The 17,474-nt window shown below is 37.9% G+C and overlaps 1 protein-coding gene across 3 annotated transcripts in view; it reads left to right on the plus strand.

Annotated features, from left to right (window-relative positions):
* The window catches only part of LOC113138304 (heterogeneous nuclear ribonucleoprotein C-like), a 33,756-nt gene that overhangs the window by 14,033 nt on the left and 2,249 nt on the right, over positions 1-17,474 (plus strand). For all 3 annotated transcript variants that reach the window (XM_026320624.1, XM_026320623.1, XM_026320622.1), the window contains 3 exons: positions 12,633-12,683; positions 16,123-16,292; positions 16,790-16,903. In XM_026320624.1, coding sequence (XP_026176409.1) covers positions 12,633-12,683; positions 16,123-16,292; positions 16,790-16,903 — 335 coding nt within the window. The remainder of the gene's footprint in view (positions 1-12,632; positions 12,684-16,122; positions 16,293-16,789; positions 16,904-17,474) is intronic.

Here is a 17,474-nt window from a genome sequence, read left to right on the forward strand (position 1 = left end):
GTGTGTGGGTATAAGTGGCTGCATGACTGAGGAATACTACAATCCATATGTGACCCCTGTGACCCTCGGGATTACAGTGAAAAAACTAACCACACATAATGACAGGCAACTCAGCTCACTCATTTAAGCATTTACTAAATTTAATTTTTAAAATTGCCTATATTTTTAAATGTCATGAATCCATAAATATCCCAGAGGAGGCAGCAACCAGAAAATCAACAGAATCAGTTGAATCATGACACAAAGCTAGATCATCACCCTGTTGTGGCTTGTCCTTCTTCTTGCACACGTTCTCTGATGACCAATTTATGCTAATTAATCCTTTGGTACCAACAGGCCAGACCTTTATTTGATCTTTGGCCTGTGTGTCTTTGGGACACACAAACTCAGTTTAAAGTCACCTCCCTGCAGCTTTACACTTCATTTATTACTGCAGTGTAACCTGTGATGCCTACTGATAAATGCCCTTTAAATATCACACTCCGACACCTGCCCTCATCCTGGTGTTTTATCAGTATGAGGACCATCTGTTGTCTGAAGTCATTACAATACTGATAAGGCGAACCATAACTATCACCACTACATACCAAACATCCATATTTACCGTTATAATTTTAATGAGAACCCTAAACCTAAATTTAAAACCCAAAACAGACATTTTAAAATTGACTTCAGGCAGAAAGTGAAAGAAATTTTTACCTTGTGTTATTCACACAAATGTCACAGATGAATAGTTTGTGCAGTGCATGTTTAAACACTGCAAACATCCAATGGTAGCTAGCTAGCAAGCGTGTTTACGGGAGTGTTTCTGCATGTGTTGTGTTCAGCTCAGAGCGCCACTAAAATCTAAACTCCATGGGCTAGATGCAAAAAAAAAATCTATGTGGAGTTACAACAAAATCAATGCAAAGTGAGTGAGAAACTATTGACAAATAAAATAACAAATGGGGCAGTTTTATTTTGGCCAGTCCAGAAAATTATATACTTGGCAATTCAAAATAGTTATTCACAGCAACAATTGTATCAAAATCCAATGCAGTCATCAATCAGACCATTGATCTGCAGCATTTTCCACAAGGCCCTAATCCAACTAAGGATATTAAAGGGATAGTTACCACATATGGTAGCCCTATAGACACTGTTCTGAATATATGTCATAAATTGTAATTCTTAAGCATAAGACTATTTAAAACAAGGACTATTTGGTTCTCACAAAACAAACATGCACAAGCACTCAAGATACTGTACATTACATGCTATCATATGTGATAATCATATGGTCAATCTACATGCATCTATCTGACTACTTATTTCTGCTACATAATTCGTGGATCTCCTTAAAATTCTTCTAATGCCTCCTTTTCTGCAGGACCAGACTGTTTAGTTTTTCTCTGACTGAACAAACACGGTGTCTTAAAGTCATACGCTTGTCTCCCTCCTCTTACATGTTTTGATTCCTCTGCCTCTTTCTTTCTCTATCTTGAAAGGAATGTGGCAGATACAGGAAGGTTGTTGACAGAGCATGACTGCTGTTGGCTGAGGTTAAAGTTCTGTCCAGTGAGGATCGCATATCGCAGTGTGAGGTTGACTCAGCAAATGTCAGTCCTGTCGATCACAGATAAAACCACAGACAGCTCTTCTGAGGGCTTTTCTGAATGGCAGCATATTATTTGTCCTAGGTATTCCCTAAACACTTAGATCCTTTCTTGCCGTCCTAGGAGAGACATCTCTGTCTCACTCACTCTTTCATCACACACACAAAACTTTGGTTCTTCTATGACAGTGCCTTGTTTTTTTATACTCTGTTTCTGGTAGTGAGCAAAGAAGTTAATTTTAGCTGAGTGTAGCCATGCTACTTTGTCTTTCATGCAATTGAGCTGAAATGACTTTTAGCTTTTAATTCTTTGGTAATTTCAGGACAGCAGCACAGTTGAGCCCATGAAAACATGTAGGGGCTTCACAGAGTTGAAAAGGCTGGAAGGATTAATTACTCCAGGCAGTCTTGGGTAACCTTTTAACTTTGTGTCACTTCTGACAGGAATAGTCACCCCGGTTAGAGGAAGGAAGTCTTGATATCTGTGCTCCTCATGCTCTTTGCAGGTAATGGATGGAGGGGAGGGGTCTCTGTGAGTGCCCTGCATGTCACTTGTCATCTTACTGCTGTGTAATGCTGTTAATTAGCACTAAATATCCTGAAATTTCCAATTAATGCTCCCAGCAAGACCATGAGCTTTTGATGAATGGCGCCAAGCTAAAGCAGTTGCCCCCCCTTAGAGCAAAGCCAACACACATACCTATACAAAGAATTGCATGCACTGCAGCACTAGGTAGGTGCCAAGTTAATAGCCTTTGTTTTCCAATTATTTTTTACTCCATAATGAGCTCTAACACCAAGTTTCACATACCTTTTCAAAGTAGCATAATTTGCTCATTTTGCTATGTGTTGAGTTGTGTGCAGATGGTCTTAAGTCATGCAGAATTGGACTTATCCAAGAAGATCTGGCCACATCGCCTAAGCTACTGAGGGGAGCACATTTTTACAGCACATGCATAAGCTGAACCCACAGTTATCTACAAATGCACCTTTTTATAGTGGGTAGGCATACATACACCAACATACTCTACATGTACACACACACACACACACACACACACACACACACACACCTTATACCATACTTGTATCCTAGTAATTTAATTTAAATTCATAGGTTGAAGTTTTTGGCTCTGTGGTTGATTTTTTTTTTTCTTTAGAGTTTTAGCTTTGCTTTGTATTTCTGTGTCACATAGATGTCAGGCAATTCAAGCATCTGATCAGACTGGATTATGAAAAGTGCTTTTTGACAACAAAGCATGTACATTGTTATTCATTTATTGATGCAGAAGGATATATATATATATATATATATATATATACACACACACACAACTGCTATAAAAGCTCTATGGACTTTTAATCACTGTAAACACCTGTAACACCTTCTGATTTGAAAGCCAGATTATGATAATCTTTTGTTTAGAGAGGCCATAGCCATTGACAGTCCTCTCCTCTCCTCTTAATCCTTCTCCATACTGTGTCTGTAGCATCACTGTTTCCTTGTCACTGCTACACTTCCTTTATGTTTCTAGTGTTTTAGAGCTTCTATTCTGTCTTTCGAATCCCTTCAGTTACTGTGTGATCAAAGCTATGCTGAAAATAGGGTTTAAATGTGATGACTGTCTTTTGTCCTATGTGGGAAACCATTTCAAAACAGTCTCTTATGACTATGTGACTTATTTGAATGAAAGTGATGCACTGCATTTGAGTTTACAATCAGCTGTCACTGAGGTCTGGCACACTAAAAGCACATGCTGATGTATGAGACTTGGTCATTATTTACAACTCTGACATTCTTTAGCTGGTTGGCTAGTCAAAGCGTAGCACACCGGTGCTACTCATCCCTGCCATGAGTGATCCTACAAGCCCACTGTATCAGTCAGGAATGTCCACACCCTGACAGCTGTGGGAGAATCTGACTCATTCTTCTCTCTCTGTCCCTATCCTACTTGCCTCTTTAACAAATGCTCCACTCATTTTTTTACTCTCCCTGTCTCCTCCACTGTATCCACTTATTTGAGAGCTCCTCCTCCTTCCATGTGAGTGCTAGTTTGCCACTGACGAGAACCTATGAGGTCACATAAAGTAAGGGATGATAGCCCAAAAGAAAAAAACATCTTTCTCCTATGGGACACTTTTTTTTCAATCTGCAGTTACCAGATGTGTATCTTTGTATGTGTTTTCTGATGTGTACTGCCTGTTATGCTCCAGCTCTAGCCTGCCTCTTGTTCAATGCCTTATCAATGCAGCAGTATTTCACAGCTCCTCTCTATCAGAGCACTGCTCTCCTGTTCCTCTGACTGCCGGTGTGGGTGCAATCAAACCTGAGGGAGCACCAGCCATTGAGAAATACTTAAACTAAAATTAGGACGAATAAATATAGTCAAACACATATGGAACCCCAGAGTGTTCAAAACTAAAAAAATAAATAGGACACTATGTAATAATTACTTATTTGAACAAAAAAAAAACAGATTATTTGAATAAAGGCACACAATTTTATATATGACCATGAAATTGTAAAATTGTTTTATTATGTAATTGTTTTCATTGTGCTATCCTGTTTTTTAAATTGCAGCAGGTTTTATTTCAAAATGTCATTTTACCAATGTTGACTTTTATTTCACAATATTGTTTTACCCAGTGTCCTTTTTTATTTCAGGAGAATGGCTTTGTCTGTCAAACAAGGCCAGGAGGGCCTTTACAGTATTTTACAATTTCATGGTCATATTATAATATATTGTGTGTATATAAGTGTATATTTATTTAAATAATGTGTATTTTTACTCAAATATGTAGTTATTTCATAATGTCCTACTTATTTATTTAATTTTGAACACTCTGGAGTTCCATAGACACATACTTCTTATCTATGTACCTCTATTTCTCTGACTTAATAAATTATTCTTAAGCCATTGTTGATCCTTTTTGTAGAATATAAATTTATAAGCTCATTTAGTTGCCATTACTCTAGTACGTTGTGCCATGCCCCATAACTGTATATTACTGCATGTTCTGCATGCGGTACATATACTATGTAATATTGATGTGGTTGATTGACCGCTATTGTGCATAACATTGGTTAAAGCAGCAGAGTATTTGATTGCTACAATTTATTGTAAGTAGGTTCTCAGGAAATAATAAAAAACAGGCTTCTCAAATACTCCCTCATGATGAGTAATGAAAGTAGGTTTAGGTTAGGGTTAGGGGAACAGTTGGTAAGAATAAGCCCCCCCAGTGACCCTCGGGGAGAAGAAGGTATAGCTAATGGATGAAGATGGTTACCTTCATTCTTACAACATAATGCAAAAAAAGAGAAAGTTTTGTTCCAATCTTCTGCATCTGTGTGCATATATGTAGTGTCGTAAATGCTGATAGGTGTAAATGGAGTACCCAAGGCTTTTATTAAAAAATAAAAGACTGAAGAAGAAATTGTGCATGTGAGTGAAACAGAGAAAATAACAGTGACAGTGATTAAATGAAAGGGAAAGAGGAGATAGATTGTCTCAGTCTGTCCTCTGAGAGGGTGTGAGAGGGAGAATGAGCTGCCAGCACTCCCTTCAGCTTCCCCTCCTCCCTCATCAAAGCCTCTCCACTCTCATCCTGATCATACTCACCGCTAACATCCTGTGTTATCCCTTTTTTCTCTTTTTCTCGCTGTCTCTCTACTAATTGTCAATCCATGAACACAAATGTAGTTTTCTTATTTTTTGGCGTGGCAAGAATAAAAACCCCACTGCACAGTTTTTACACACAGTAATCTCATTTCATCTTCACTGCATGCTGTTGTCAGCCTCTGTGTGTAGGTGTGGGTTGCATTCCAATGTGTTCTCTCTTCATTACTCTGAGTTGCTGTGTTTTCTGTATATTTTACCATGACTGGATAGGGGGCCATGTTAATTAGTGAATAAACTCAGAAATGCTGCAAAAGTTATCCAATTCCAGTGGTGATTTGTTACATTTTCTTTATACTGTATATGAAAACAAACTATAGTTTAATACATTAAAAATAGTCAGCAGATAAGTCACTAAATTAATACTCATATGTCCAAGCTATATAGAGAAACAAAGGTTTTGTTTAGCACTTGATTCAGCTAAGACTTAGATGAAATACCCAACATTGTTCTCACTGTAAAAATCAACAACCAAAAAGAAAATGCCACATGCCAAAATCCTAAAAAATAAAAAAAAATATATATCTAAAAATAAAGTTAATTCATATGGAATGTCAATGGAATAAGACTGAAGAAAATCAAGACCAATAAAATAGCTTTTGCTATATAATAGATTTATTTAAAAAGCAAAATAATAAATCAATAACATATTGCTTAGTCCAATTCAGGGTTACAGGGAGCTGGAGCCAAGCTGACACTGGGCTTAAATCAATAACAAATTTTAATTATTACACAAAATAGCAATAAGCAAGATTTACTTTTCCTATAGTATGGATGGTCCTGTAACAAACAGACCACACTAAACAACAGTTAGGGCTGAAACACTTTCAGACTGGCTTGACTTTGCCAACAACAAGTTACTAAGGCTGCATGCAGGTAACAGCAAGCAAGAGAGCCTGACACTACTGTGAAATAAAATAAACAATTAAGAGTGACCATGGGCTGCCCTTAACACTAATAAAATTGCAAAAAATTTTCAAGACTGATTATACAATGCAAACTGCCCTTGTCTGGGACATTTTACTCAACAGTCTGTCCAAAGGTTTCATCAGCTAGACATTTTCATGTCTTTTTGTGCTCCATTTTGACTTACACAGTGTAACAATCTGTTTTTGCTTTTACCTTTATAACACAGAAGATATGTGGCTCTGTGAGTCACTGCTGGGACTTTAAGGGGCAATGGAACATAGATGGAATGTGGAAAAGCTACTAACTAACTAGTGTCTTCATCTGCTTTGCAGTCAAATCCTGACTCGACACAAAATCCTCCTCATTATTTCAACTTTCCAATCCACCAGCATCTCTCACACATAGCCTCCTGCTGGCTGTTTATCTGTGTTTGCCAAATGAAAAATATTACCAAAGCTGCTGCACACAACTTTAAGTAAGAAGTGTGCAAATGAAAAAAAAATCAAAGCGTCCGCACATTAATCTTCATTGCAAAAGCCTAATTTATGCTGTACACTTCAGAACTTCGTCAGAGGATAAGACGTAGTACATTACAACACAAGAAACCTTCTGCACAGGGCTGAAATGCTTTTAGATGATAATTACAAGACTCATCCCAGCATTATTTGATTCTATCTCAGGATGCTGGATTCTGCAGGTCAGTTTTGCGCATAGGAAAATTAATTATAAACTATTTGCTCAGTGCAGCTAATCCATGTACACATTGTTTGAGTCCATATATCCATACAGACCCAGTTCAGGTCAGCAAGTAATACAGATTTTTTTTCTGCAGTGCTTGTGAAAGCAAATTTTTCACTACTAAAACCATTACATACAACCCCATAGAGGCAGGGCTATAATCGATACAACAGGCAATGGATAAAAACAAGCCTTAAACAGGATGATCTCATATAAAAGGTAAAGTTTTCCAAATTATAGGTGCAAAATTATTGATCTTCCTTAAGTTGATACTTGTATACAGTCCATGCAATTTGAAAATGTACTCAACTACTTCACCCTGTAGTACTACTTGATAGGTAATTATCAGAGTTCCATATTTAATTCTAAACACACCTCCTAATGGAGAGGAGTCAGTGCTGGAGAAATGTTCTCCTTGTGCTTTGTCTTTGTTAGTTTGAAGCAGCTGGAGGTGAGCTGCAGTAGCTTGGCTCAGGCAGGCATGCATAGAATTCCAGTAATCTAGGCTTGAAGACACAAAAGTATGGATTAATTTCTCAGTGCATTGAAGGAAAGAGTAAGTCTCATCTTAGAATTATTTCTTAACAGAAAAAAGCATGACTGAACAAGTTATATGTGAGGGAAGGAAGGGGGCAGTCTGCAAGGGTTTTGGGTCTCACTTTGTTTTATTGCATTACTTTTGCCAACTGTGTCTTTTATTGCTCTATTTACAGTGGAAAAAAACTTGTGGAAATCAAAGGGAGCAGAGGATTTCGGTGTTTAGTCAAAAATGCAGCGAGCTGGGGTTTACAGCAGATTTGATATAGAACAGCAGATTTCTTGGTAGAAACAGGCATGTACCCTCAGCATGGCAACAAAGCCATCTTTGTATTCACAATGGGGAGAATATACCAAATGTAGACACAACATTCACAGTCTGACTGCATCTGCTCCTATGACTGATCATGTATTCAGATGAGGTGTGAAAACAATGGCTATATTATGGAACACAATGAGGGATATGTTAACACTGGCAGAAATGCCATCGCACACATACCATGGGCCTTACCTTCATATATCTGCTACCACAGTGGGAATTAGGACCATATCCACTTGATTGTATTGCTAGAAATTAGCAATGTTCAAATCATCATTTAAATTGGAATAAAAGCCTGACTCTTTGTACCAGTTTAAGATTATAGTGATGTAATTAAAGACACTCCACCTAGATTAACAATATTTTAAACTTCATAGTTCATTATTAATGATGAATGCAATGTCCATGCCTGCATTTCATATGAGACCGCATCTGCTACAATGACCTGCTGATGCTTCTGGATTCCCTGCAGAATTGAATTAGAAAATAAAGGCCATGTAAAATCAATTTCACCCTTAAAACTGTGTTCTTAAAAGAACATAAGACCACAAAAAAAGTTATTTCTGTTTTTCACTTAAAGTAATTCCAAAGGCTAATGTAAAATGACCATCCCATTTCTGGCAGGAGGGACAACACATAATAGGTGCTGTAAAATGCTGAAAAATAACTGGAACTAATCTCTTCTTCTCCTGCAACAAACATGTTTTACATGGCTTTGTGTTATGACAAATTATATCTAATTGTAATTCAATTTTATTAAAGCCAGGAAATTGTAATGCACACATTGCTTCATGGACTGCAAAAAACAATCCTGAGCATAGAATATCTCATCATTTGTGTGTTTACATGTTGGCAATAGCTAATTTCATGCAGTCATTAATGTCAAGCTCAACATTTAGCATCAAGTACATTCAAAATAGTAAAGAGTAATAATAGTGTGTCTCCTCATTTGGATTTTATTTTTATTTTTAGGTGCAATCTATTTGTTACCAAAGATATCACCACAATCAAGAAAACAAGTCCCACATATTATGTCACATTTATTTATTGTCAGTGAGATTTCAATTGATTTTGTCAAGGCTGTAAGCCAAATTAACTGTATCTCTAATAATTAATCTTGCTCAGTTTGACATACACACCTTTGTAAATGGATGGTTTCTGTCTGGTGGCTGTTATGTGTGTATGTTGGAGGAAATCTTTGGGATGCTTTGTCCATAAAAAGCAACCTGGCCTTATGCACACACTAACACACACACACACACACACACACACACACACACACACACACACGCTGAGGCTCAGATGATTTATAGCCAGCCACGTTTAATGGATTGCTTCAGCACTTGAAAAATTATGAAAAGAAATTAATTAGCCTTTAGTGACCCTGCTGTCCAACGGCCTTTCTCTGGCTCTCTCTCTCTCTCTCTCTGTCTCTCACACACACACACACACACACACACATACAGAGCAAAGCGACCCAGGCACTCTGTTCTTCACTGTGAGTGTAAATACAGTCTAAATGGGTTGTGCTTGCCTGTCATATGAAAATGCCTATGTCATATAATGGTTGGATTTTTTTCATTTATTACAAAATGAAAAAAGTAATTATTATTCAGTAGTCAGTGATTAAGTAACAACTAATTGATGTACATGACCTTTATTATTTACATATCCTGTAGTATCAACATTCTATTCTATCTACAGAATTCTTTATAATCATTCATGTTGTGTACAGTATTATGTATTACAACACAGACATTAGTAGTAATAGTATCAGTAGTAATAGTAATAGTTTAATAGTAGCACATATTCATGAATAATAATGAAATCTGAGAATAATTAAAAAAAACAAGGATTCAAAGAATAAGTCTCAAATATTCTGCTGCAGAACACTACAGACTACAGTGGTGAAGGTAAACCAGTGCACAACAATCTGAAAGAAACAAAAAATAGAGTGAAGAGCAGCTTAGTTCCCCTTCAGTGAGGACTTTGGAGAATAACTGTTATTTTCTGTCTCTCTTTTCTGGCTGAATTCACTTGAAGAACCGAGATACTGCTTCTGTTTTCTTCTGGCTTTCTGCCTCTCTTTAACCATTACTGATGTAAACATAGAATTTCTCAGAAATACCCTTCTCACTATTGTGTCCTCAAATTTACAGGAGTCAACATGTTTCAACTGGTTTAACAAAATGAGCTAAAATAACATGTAGACCTCCTTCCTTTTAAATAAGGTAACAAAAGGCAGTCTTTAATGGGACTGAAATTGTGCTTTGCATTATTGGCAAGAGTGCAGTTCTGACATGAGCACTTGGTATAAATAATTTTGTATTTCCTGTCTCCTGAGCTCCGAAAAACAGCTAGTAGACAGAACAGAATGTGAGCGTAACACTGGAAGAGAGAATGCAGGTCCACCCCCAAATAAGCCTACACTTCACATTCACAAAATACACACGGAGATTGGGCTTTTTTGCTTCTCACAGCCTTGTGATATTTGTCTCTGTATGTTTGTGCATGTTTTAAATTCTTACTCTGGAAAAGTATTTGGTTTAGTGTCCTGCTATTGATCCTGATATAGATAAAAATCTTCTTTGAGATGAGCTGAATGTCGACAACCAAGAGAATCATCACCTCCCTGAGTGACAGATAAGCAGATGGCGGGGACTGTGGCTGTATTAGTTTCCCAAATATCTTGAAGTGTCCTGAAAAATCACACATTTTTAAGTCAATATTCTGGCTGCCTGTAGCCTATCACTTATATATGAATCATAGCAAGTCATTCTAAACAGTATCAGAGAACTGTTACTGCAAACTCTTTAATAGGTTTTTTATTATCTGTACTTGTCTTTGATCACATGACTACTTGAATGTGAAAGGTCAAACCCATATGAGAAAACAATGAAGAAATATCACTTGACTCACCTCAGCTCTACATAGGTTTGTCTATGTCTAAGTGTCTTTTAGCTAATTGTTTTGGTGTTCTGATACATAGGTAAACCAATGTCTACCTGTTTGCTCTGTCATTGCAGTAGTTTTTGGCTGCAGCATCAAACTGGCAGACAGACATGTAGTAGTTAGCAACTAGCTATTAAATGCAATGGAGCACTGAGTAGCTAAGGAGAATGATATGGTGTGGAGATCAAAACAAGTGAGTAAATGGTGAACACAAACATGACCCTAAATAGATGAGGATGCTTGAATCTGCTAGTAGAGGAGTATTATAGAGAGATGTATGATGATGGTGTATTTCAAATAACTGTAACCATAGGGTAAACCACAGTTTGCCTTCATGTTTCTGTTATTTGTGTCTTTTCCTTGCATCTTAGTCCTGCCCATATAAGATGTGAGGAAAAGATACAAGGTAATAATGTAGGAAAAGAGGAATCAAAGAAATACATTTAAAGAGACATGAAACATCCTTTCCTCTGATGCTTCATCTGAAGCATCATATCACAAATTGATTTCTAATAAAAGGGCGTGTTGATCCATTAAAACCTTTGAGAAAGGACAGTCTTATGTTTCCTCGCTCCTAGCAGCTCCAGGAGGCCTCCTCGATCCTCTACTGTCAAAGTAGAAACAAGAGATTTGGGACAGTCTTTGGGTCTAGCAATGAGAGGAGAGCAGATAAGAGCAATCAAAAAAGGGAACTAGGATTAACCCATGGGGAGAACCATTTTCACTTTTGGGCATTCTTGGGTTTGCCATCAGGTGTAAAATTAAAAAAGTGAAGGAAGTAATTTTGTGAAGAATGAAAAGAGAGCTTGAGATAGAAGTTCACATCCTGCACATGATGTTGGGGTAGGGGTGGTGCATGCAGAGCCAACAAGCACACATTGTGATTCTAGCCATTCATATCAAAATTATATCAAATACACTAACAATGTGAAAGGGGTCAATAATAAACCTGTCCCCCAAGGCTGAAGCTCTTGGTTTTAGAAAATCAATTTTATATACATAACATGGGTTATGTTCACAACCACACTGCCCAAAAATAAGTTTAAAGTCATACTCGGAAAAACATAAATACTAAATAATCACATATCTTCTTTATTATAATATATTTGCATGATACAGTAAATAAATCCTGATATTGTGATGAAAGCTTTTGAGTGAATTGCATTCACTTAAACTGCAAGACTGATTGAGAGAGAGAAATGGAGTGTGGTCAGTTTGAACAAAGAGAAGGCATGGCAGGCAAATGAAAGAATGACAAAGATGGATAGAGAGAGTAAGTCGGTGAGAGACAGAGGGAGGGTGAGCAACATGGAGAGATTATTAGCCACTCTGTGTGGGGATTAGGGAAGAATGCTGAGGTCTGACACACCAGAATGTGATCTCACTATGGCTTAGTGTCACTTTTCACTTTCACTTCCTCTGGTTTGTTCCACAGGTACACACCGGTGAACAATGGCTACCAGACCATATAAGTTTTTCTCTTGTCACATCACTCTCCTATTTCTGATTCTTTCATACACACACACACACACACACACAGACCCACACACATGCCTCACAGCTTGCTTCACCAAGCTCACACATGGAGGTGTTCAGTGGGTGGTTCAGCTGGAGCATGAGACAATTTCTATGGATTTTCCACCTTGGATGCTGCAGCAGAACAAATCCAATGTCTTTTTCCAGCTGGCTGGCGATCATGAACGCTGTATTCTTTCCAGATGAAGTGATTGCAACATATAACTGTTGCAACTTACACACACATCCTTTACACACTGTCACACTAACCAAGCTTACTGTTTGCTAAGACAAATATGTGATAGCCTGGTAAAAGTACAACATGTAGCTTTGACAAATACTTTACTAACTGCCGCCACTTTCTTTGTTTCTGTCTCCATTTCTACTGCAGATCTGAGTTCGAGCTGGACTATGACAGCTATCACGAGGACTACTATGACAGGTAATGTCAAGAAAGTTGCGTATGGCAGCTCACACACTTTGTTTGCATGTGTCACAGGAGGCTACAGAAAGACCCTAGAGCAGATTCTTTATCCCTGTTGTCTTCAGTAGACTCTGTTTCCCATCACTGTCTGCCACACAGCTGTCAATCATCTTTTCTTTGCTTGCAGTGTTGCCTACTACTCAACAGCCAGTGGCTAACACATCACACACACATATAACATCACAGAATTGTTTATACATAAACTCAAAAATCTATATTTCCACTGGACTGTTACTCCAAAAATGTAGATGTTTCTTTCAATTTTAGACACAACACATTAAACTTTACTTTCATGAAATGATAAAGCGGATATAAATGTGTAAACCGCCTCAATAAGGCGATGGGCTGCCACAAGTTTTTAGAAAGAGCTTCACAGTTCATGAACTCAACTGGAGGGTTAACCACTACATTTTCAACAGCTATTCCCTCATTTGGGGCTCTGATGATGATAACTGAAAGTGATCACTAACAGCAAATCATCCACCGTGCTTAAATGCATTATTATATGATTCTTATTATTTTTATAACCATCAAAGCAGTCAACCTCATCCCCTGTATGTGCCATGGGTCTGTTTAAGTGTGTTGACACGTAGTCAACCTAAACTAAGAGAAAACTAAAACAAAAAACAAAAAAAACACACAGTTTCTGCCTAAATAAACTTTTATTTTCAGTTGTCAACATGTAACTGACGCTAGAAGAGAAACAAACACCAGACTAAAATAACAAAAAAAAATCAGTGAAATTCAATAAAAGCTAAAATTCATTACTTTTGACTAAATGTTACTAAAAGTCAATATATGAAAAACAAAGACTAATAAAAATGAAAATCACTGCCAAACATGATTGTCTCTGTTGTGTAAAAGTAGGTTACAGTCACTAAAGGTCATTTAAGGTTAAGTTCTAGTAATTTGCAGTTTAACTATATATATAAAATGACTCTTAATTCACTGAAAGACTTCGACTGAGAACATTGTATGGGACCTATCATGTCTCATGGTTAGTTTGCAGTATGTGTTTACTGTACCATGAAGAGTACAGTCTTCTGTGGTGGGCACTTAAATGCAGTGGTTAAGTTGATGAGGCAGTTAGACTGAGCTCTATAGAGTGTCTCTGTGATATTGGTCCTCCAATAAAATTGCTCAGGGACTTTCCTAAATCCCCCAGGCCTTAGTCATAAATACTCCACTCAGCACATTTGAGTAAAAGAAGTTGAGAAAGGCAGTCACACACACACCAACACACACACACACACACCTTTCTCACGTACAGTATATCACTGTTCTGTTGCTGTGAGTATAAACTGTCATCTTTGGTTTCTTCCTTTGTTTTGCCTTGCTCTGAATGTTTCTGTCTTTGCTCAGGAGTGAACACTCACCACTGATTTAGTCTTTGTTTTTAACAAAGTGTATGATTATTTCCCATGCTGCGCTGATACAACCACTGATACCAGTGTGTGTTGAAATGAAAGTATATGTGTGCATATTTCTGTTTGCCTCTGAGCAGGAGTGCATGGGGACTGTGACTACGTGCATTTTTATTCCTGTTTGTTGTTTGTGCACATCAATGTGGAAAGCAGAGAAATGACTGTTTTTGTCCTCTGTCCTCTGCGTGCATGAGAGAAAAGTGCCTTTCAACACACAGATAACAGCTCGAGCTGACAAAGCTGCTTTCCTTGTGGGGTCTAATCCCACAGAGACAAACACACTCTCTTACTTCTCTGTAATCCTCACTCGTCTACAGTCTCTCATTGTCTGAATTTCCACTCTCTGAGATGATATTTCAAAGCTGGTGTAACAACGCATTGTCTACCTGCCCTAGCAAACTGCTCTAAAGGACTTTAAACTCTTATAAGTCTGGTCTCTGTGTCTCCCCGCAGGGGTAATGTTCAAAGCCCCTAATCTCACACACTTATGGTGGCCTAATACACTTCATCCTTATGTGACATTGTGATGTCTGTGTGTGAATAAAAAAGCAATAGGAAAAACTTTTGAGGAAGCAGGCTGCTTTTGACTGACTAAATAACAGCTCAATCAGTAAATCTACATCACCGTCTGGCTCAAAGACCTTGCAGCTGACAGCTTGCCTCCCTCTTGTTGGCTGGTGATTTACAGCAGAGGAGCTTTTTCCTGCCTGGTTTTGCAGAAATCATTTAGGCTGTGCTCAGACTGTCCTGCATCCGGATATATCCAGATTGTGACTAGATGTAGACAGATTTCTGTTTCTCAGGAGAATAATAATGCATCTATAGTGATTCTGAATACAAGTGTCTAACTATTTTGGCAATATTTTTAAACCAAATCATTATTGAAAATTTACAGCTGCCACAACCACACAGAAATATTTCTGAAATCCTTCATATATTTTGATTGTCACACAATTCCTGCAGATTTGTCCAGTGATGTTTGGTTTCAGTTTCAGCTGGTCACTGGGTCAGTTTGTAGTGGTGAGGTCAAATGTTGGGTCAAATCGATTTCTTTTTCAATCCCATCACCTTTGTTTCTATTGAAACACAAACGTACATGCACAAACACACATGGTGTTCTTTCTATAACCACCACAGAGTTTGACTGTGATACACCCCGAGTCACTAGCACTACTAGCCTGGCGGGGAGCTATTGATTGGCCTTGACAGAACCAATTACATTCTGTGACAGATAGAGACATGGAGCTGTCCACAGGGAGCAGGCAACACTACTGCACAAGAAAGAGAAAAACCTTTAAACACTAAAAGAGAAAGGAACATACAATATAACTATATTTATCTATGAACAGCTGCTTTTCGTCATTGCTGTATCTACTTCCATTCCTTTGTTTTCAGAAAGGGCTGGGTGAGATTTGACTGTTTTGATGAGTTTTGGCACAGATACTTTTTGACACCTTTAAGAAAAATATTTTTTAAATCAAACTTTTTTTTAACTTAAAAGCAAAACAAGTTAAATACAACATACATACAAGAACTGTTATATGTATAAAGGTTCAGTGTGTAATATTTAGAGCAATCTATTAGCAGAAATGTAATATGGTATTAATAAATGTGTTGTCATGTGCACCGGAAAATATTAACTGTTGCATTTTCCTAATCTTAGAATGTACCATCCCCTGCACCTGAAAACTGGGCTGGAATCTTTAGTGGGGTGCTCAGACGATTCTGTAATCTCACCAGTAGATGCCCATAAATTTTTGACATTTTACACATTGTACCTTAAACACAAAACTATACTAACTACCCTATTAGAAACATGTAAGTAAACAAGAATACTAATCTGACCTTTCTGTACATCCCTGTTTTCACCACTTGGTACCAAAAAGTAAAGTATAAAGGTTTGATAACCAGCGCCATGGATATACTGTAGTTAAAAATGAGTTGTTTTTAAATAACCACTACTGAATTTTCAGGGTGTATGACTACCAGCGTGTGCCGGCATCCCTGTCTCCCTTACCCCTTGGACCCAGTTTGGCCAAACGATCCCGTTCATCCTCCCACTCGTCTGGGCACAGACGCAGTCGAGACAGAACCCACTCTAAAAGCTCCAGAACCCACTCCACTAATTCAGCCACAGCCAAGTGTAAGTAATTGAGATTTGGTTGCACTTAAGTTGCACTTAAATAAAGTAACTATCAAACACACACAGACACACACACATGTCTTCTGCCCAGAAGAGGAAATAGTCAAGTTCTTTGAATGACAATTTCAATGCTAAACAGAAAGCATATAAAGCAGGCATGCAATACTCAATAAACAGAAACCACTAGTCATAAAATATCTTTATTTCTCTCATCCTTTTAGTTCAAAGTGATCAGATTCAAAATATGCTTATTACTGCACCAGATTACTAAAGATTTAATAAACTCTGCAAAAGCTCTTCAAGAAGAAGTAGGTCACTTCAGCTAGAGACAGTATCAAGTGTGCAGATATGAAATTGATAATAGCAGTCAGTCTTCAGAATGAATATGTATATTGCCCAATATATCAGACTATTCTTTTAAAGTGTTCTCTAAAGATATACTTAGGTTGTGTCATTTTCTAGTGTCCCTCATAGTCTCTCTCTTTCTCTCTGTGCAGTGGGCATGGAGGAGTTGCAGGTGATTAAAAAGGAGCTGACTCTGATAAAGACACAGATCGATGGCCTGCTTGACAGTCTTGACAGGATGGACACGCAGAGGAATGACCACAAAGGTGAGATGCTCATTCAGGAAGACAATACAGTCAGGTAGGTGTGAGATTGAATGATAGATAATCTATTCACGCATCAAAAACATTTTAAGGAGGACTCCAGCAATATGCCACTTTTAGATTTCTGCTTGATTAACTCCTCCAGTCACAACCCCAATCAAAAAATGATTCAGGATCTGTGCCGCAGGGAAACTGGGAGATGGGAATTCACTGCACCAGCGAAGCCACTCCTGTTTTACCTGACAAATCAATTATTTTCCTCCAGTCAGGATTTTTTTAAACGTGAAATCAAAGGCAAAATCAGCTGGAGTGGGGGTGTCTGGATTTATGGTTGTGTTTGTGAGCAAATTATGGAACATGCTGAACAAACAGTATGGTTGAGGTAACTGACTGATGAAGCTTCAAAAAACACTCCAGTACCAGGGGCAGAGAAGGACAGCAGATCAGTAAACACAGACGTAAAGCTGTTTCTGCCCTCGTGTGGTCAGTTGAACACAATACAGCATATGCCACCAAGCGCAACAGCCAGTCAATGAATGGAACAAAGCTTTATCATCCTTTCTAATGAAATGGT

The sequence above is a fragment of the Mastacembelus armatus genome, chromosome 3 (genome assembly GCF_900324485.2).
Source record: "Mastacembelus armatus chromosome 3, fMasArm1.2, whole genome shotgun sequence".
Taxonomy (NCBI): domain Eukaryota; kingdom Metazoa; phylum Chordata; class Actinopteri; order Synbranchiformes; family Mastacembelidae; genus Mastacembelus; species Mastacembelus armatus.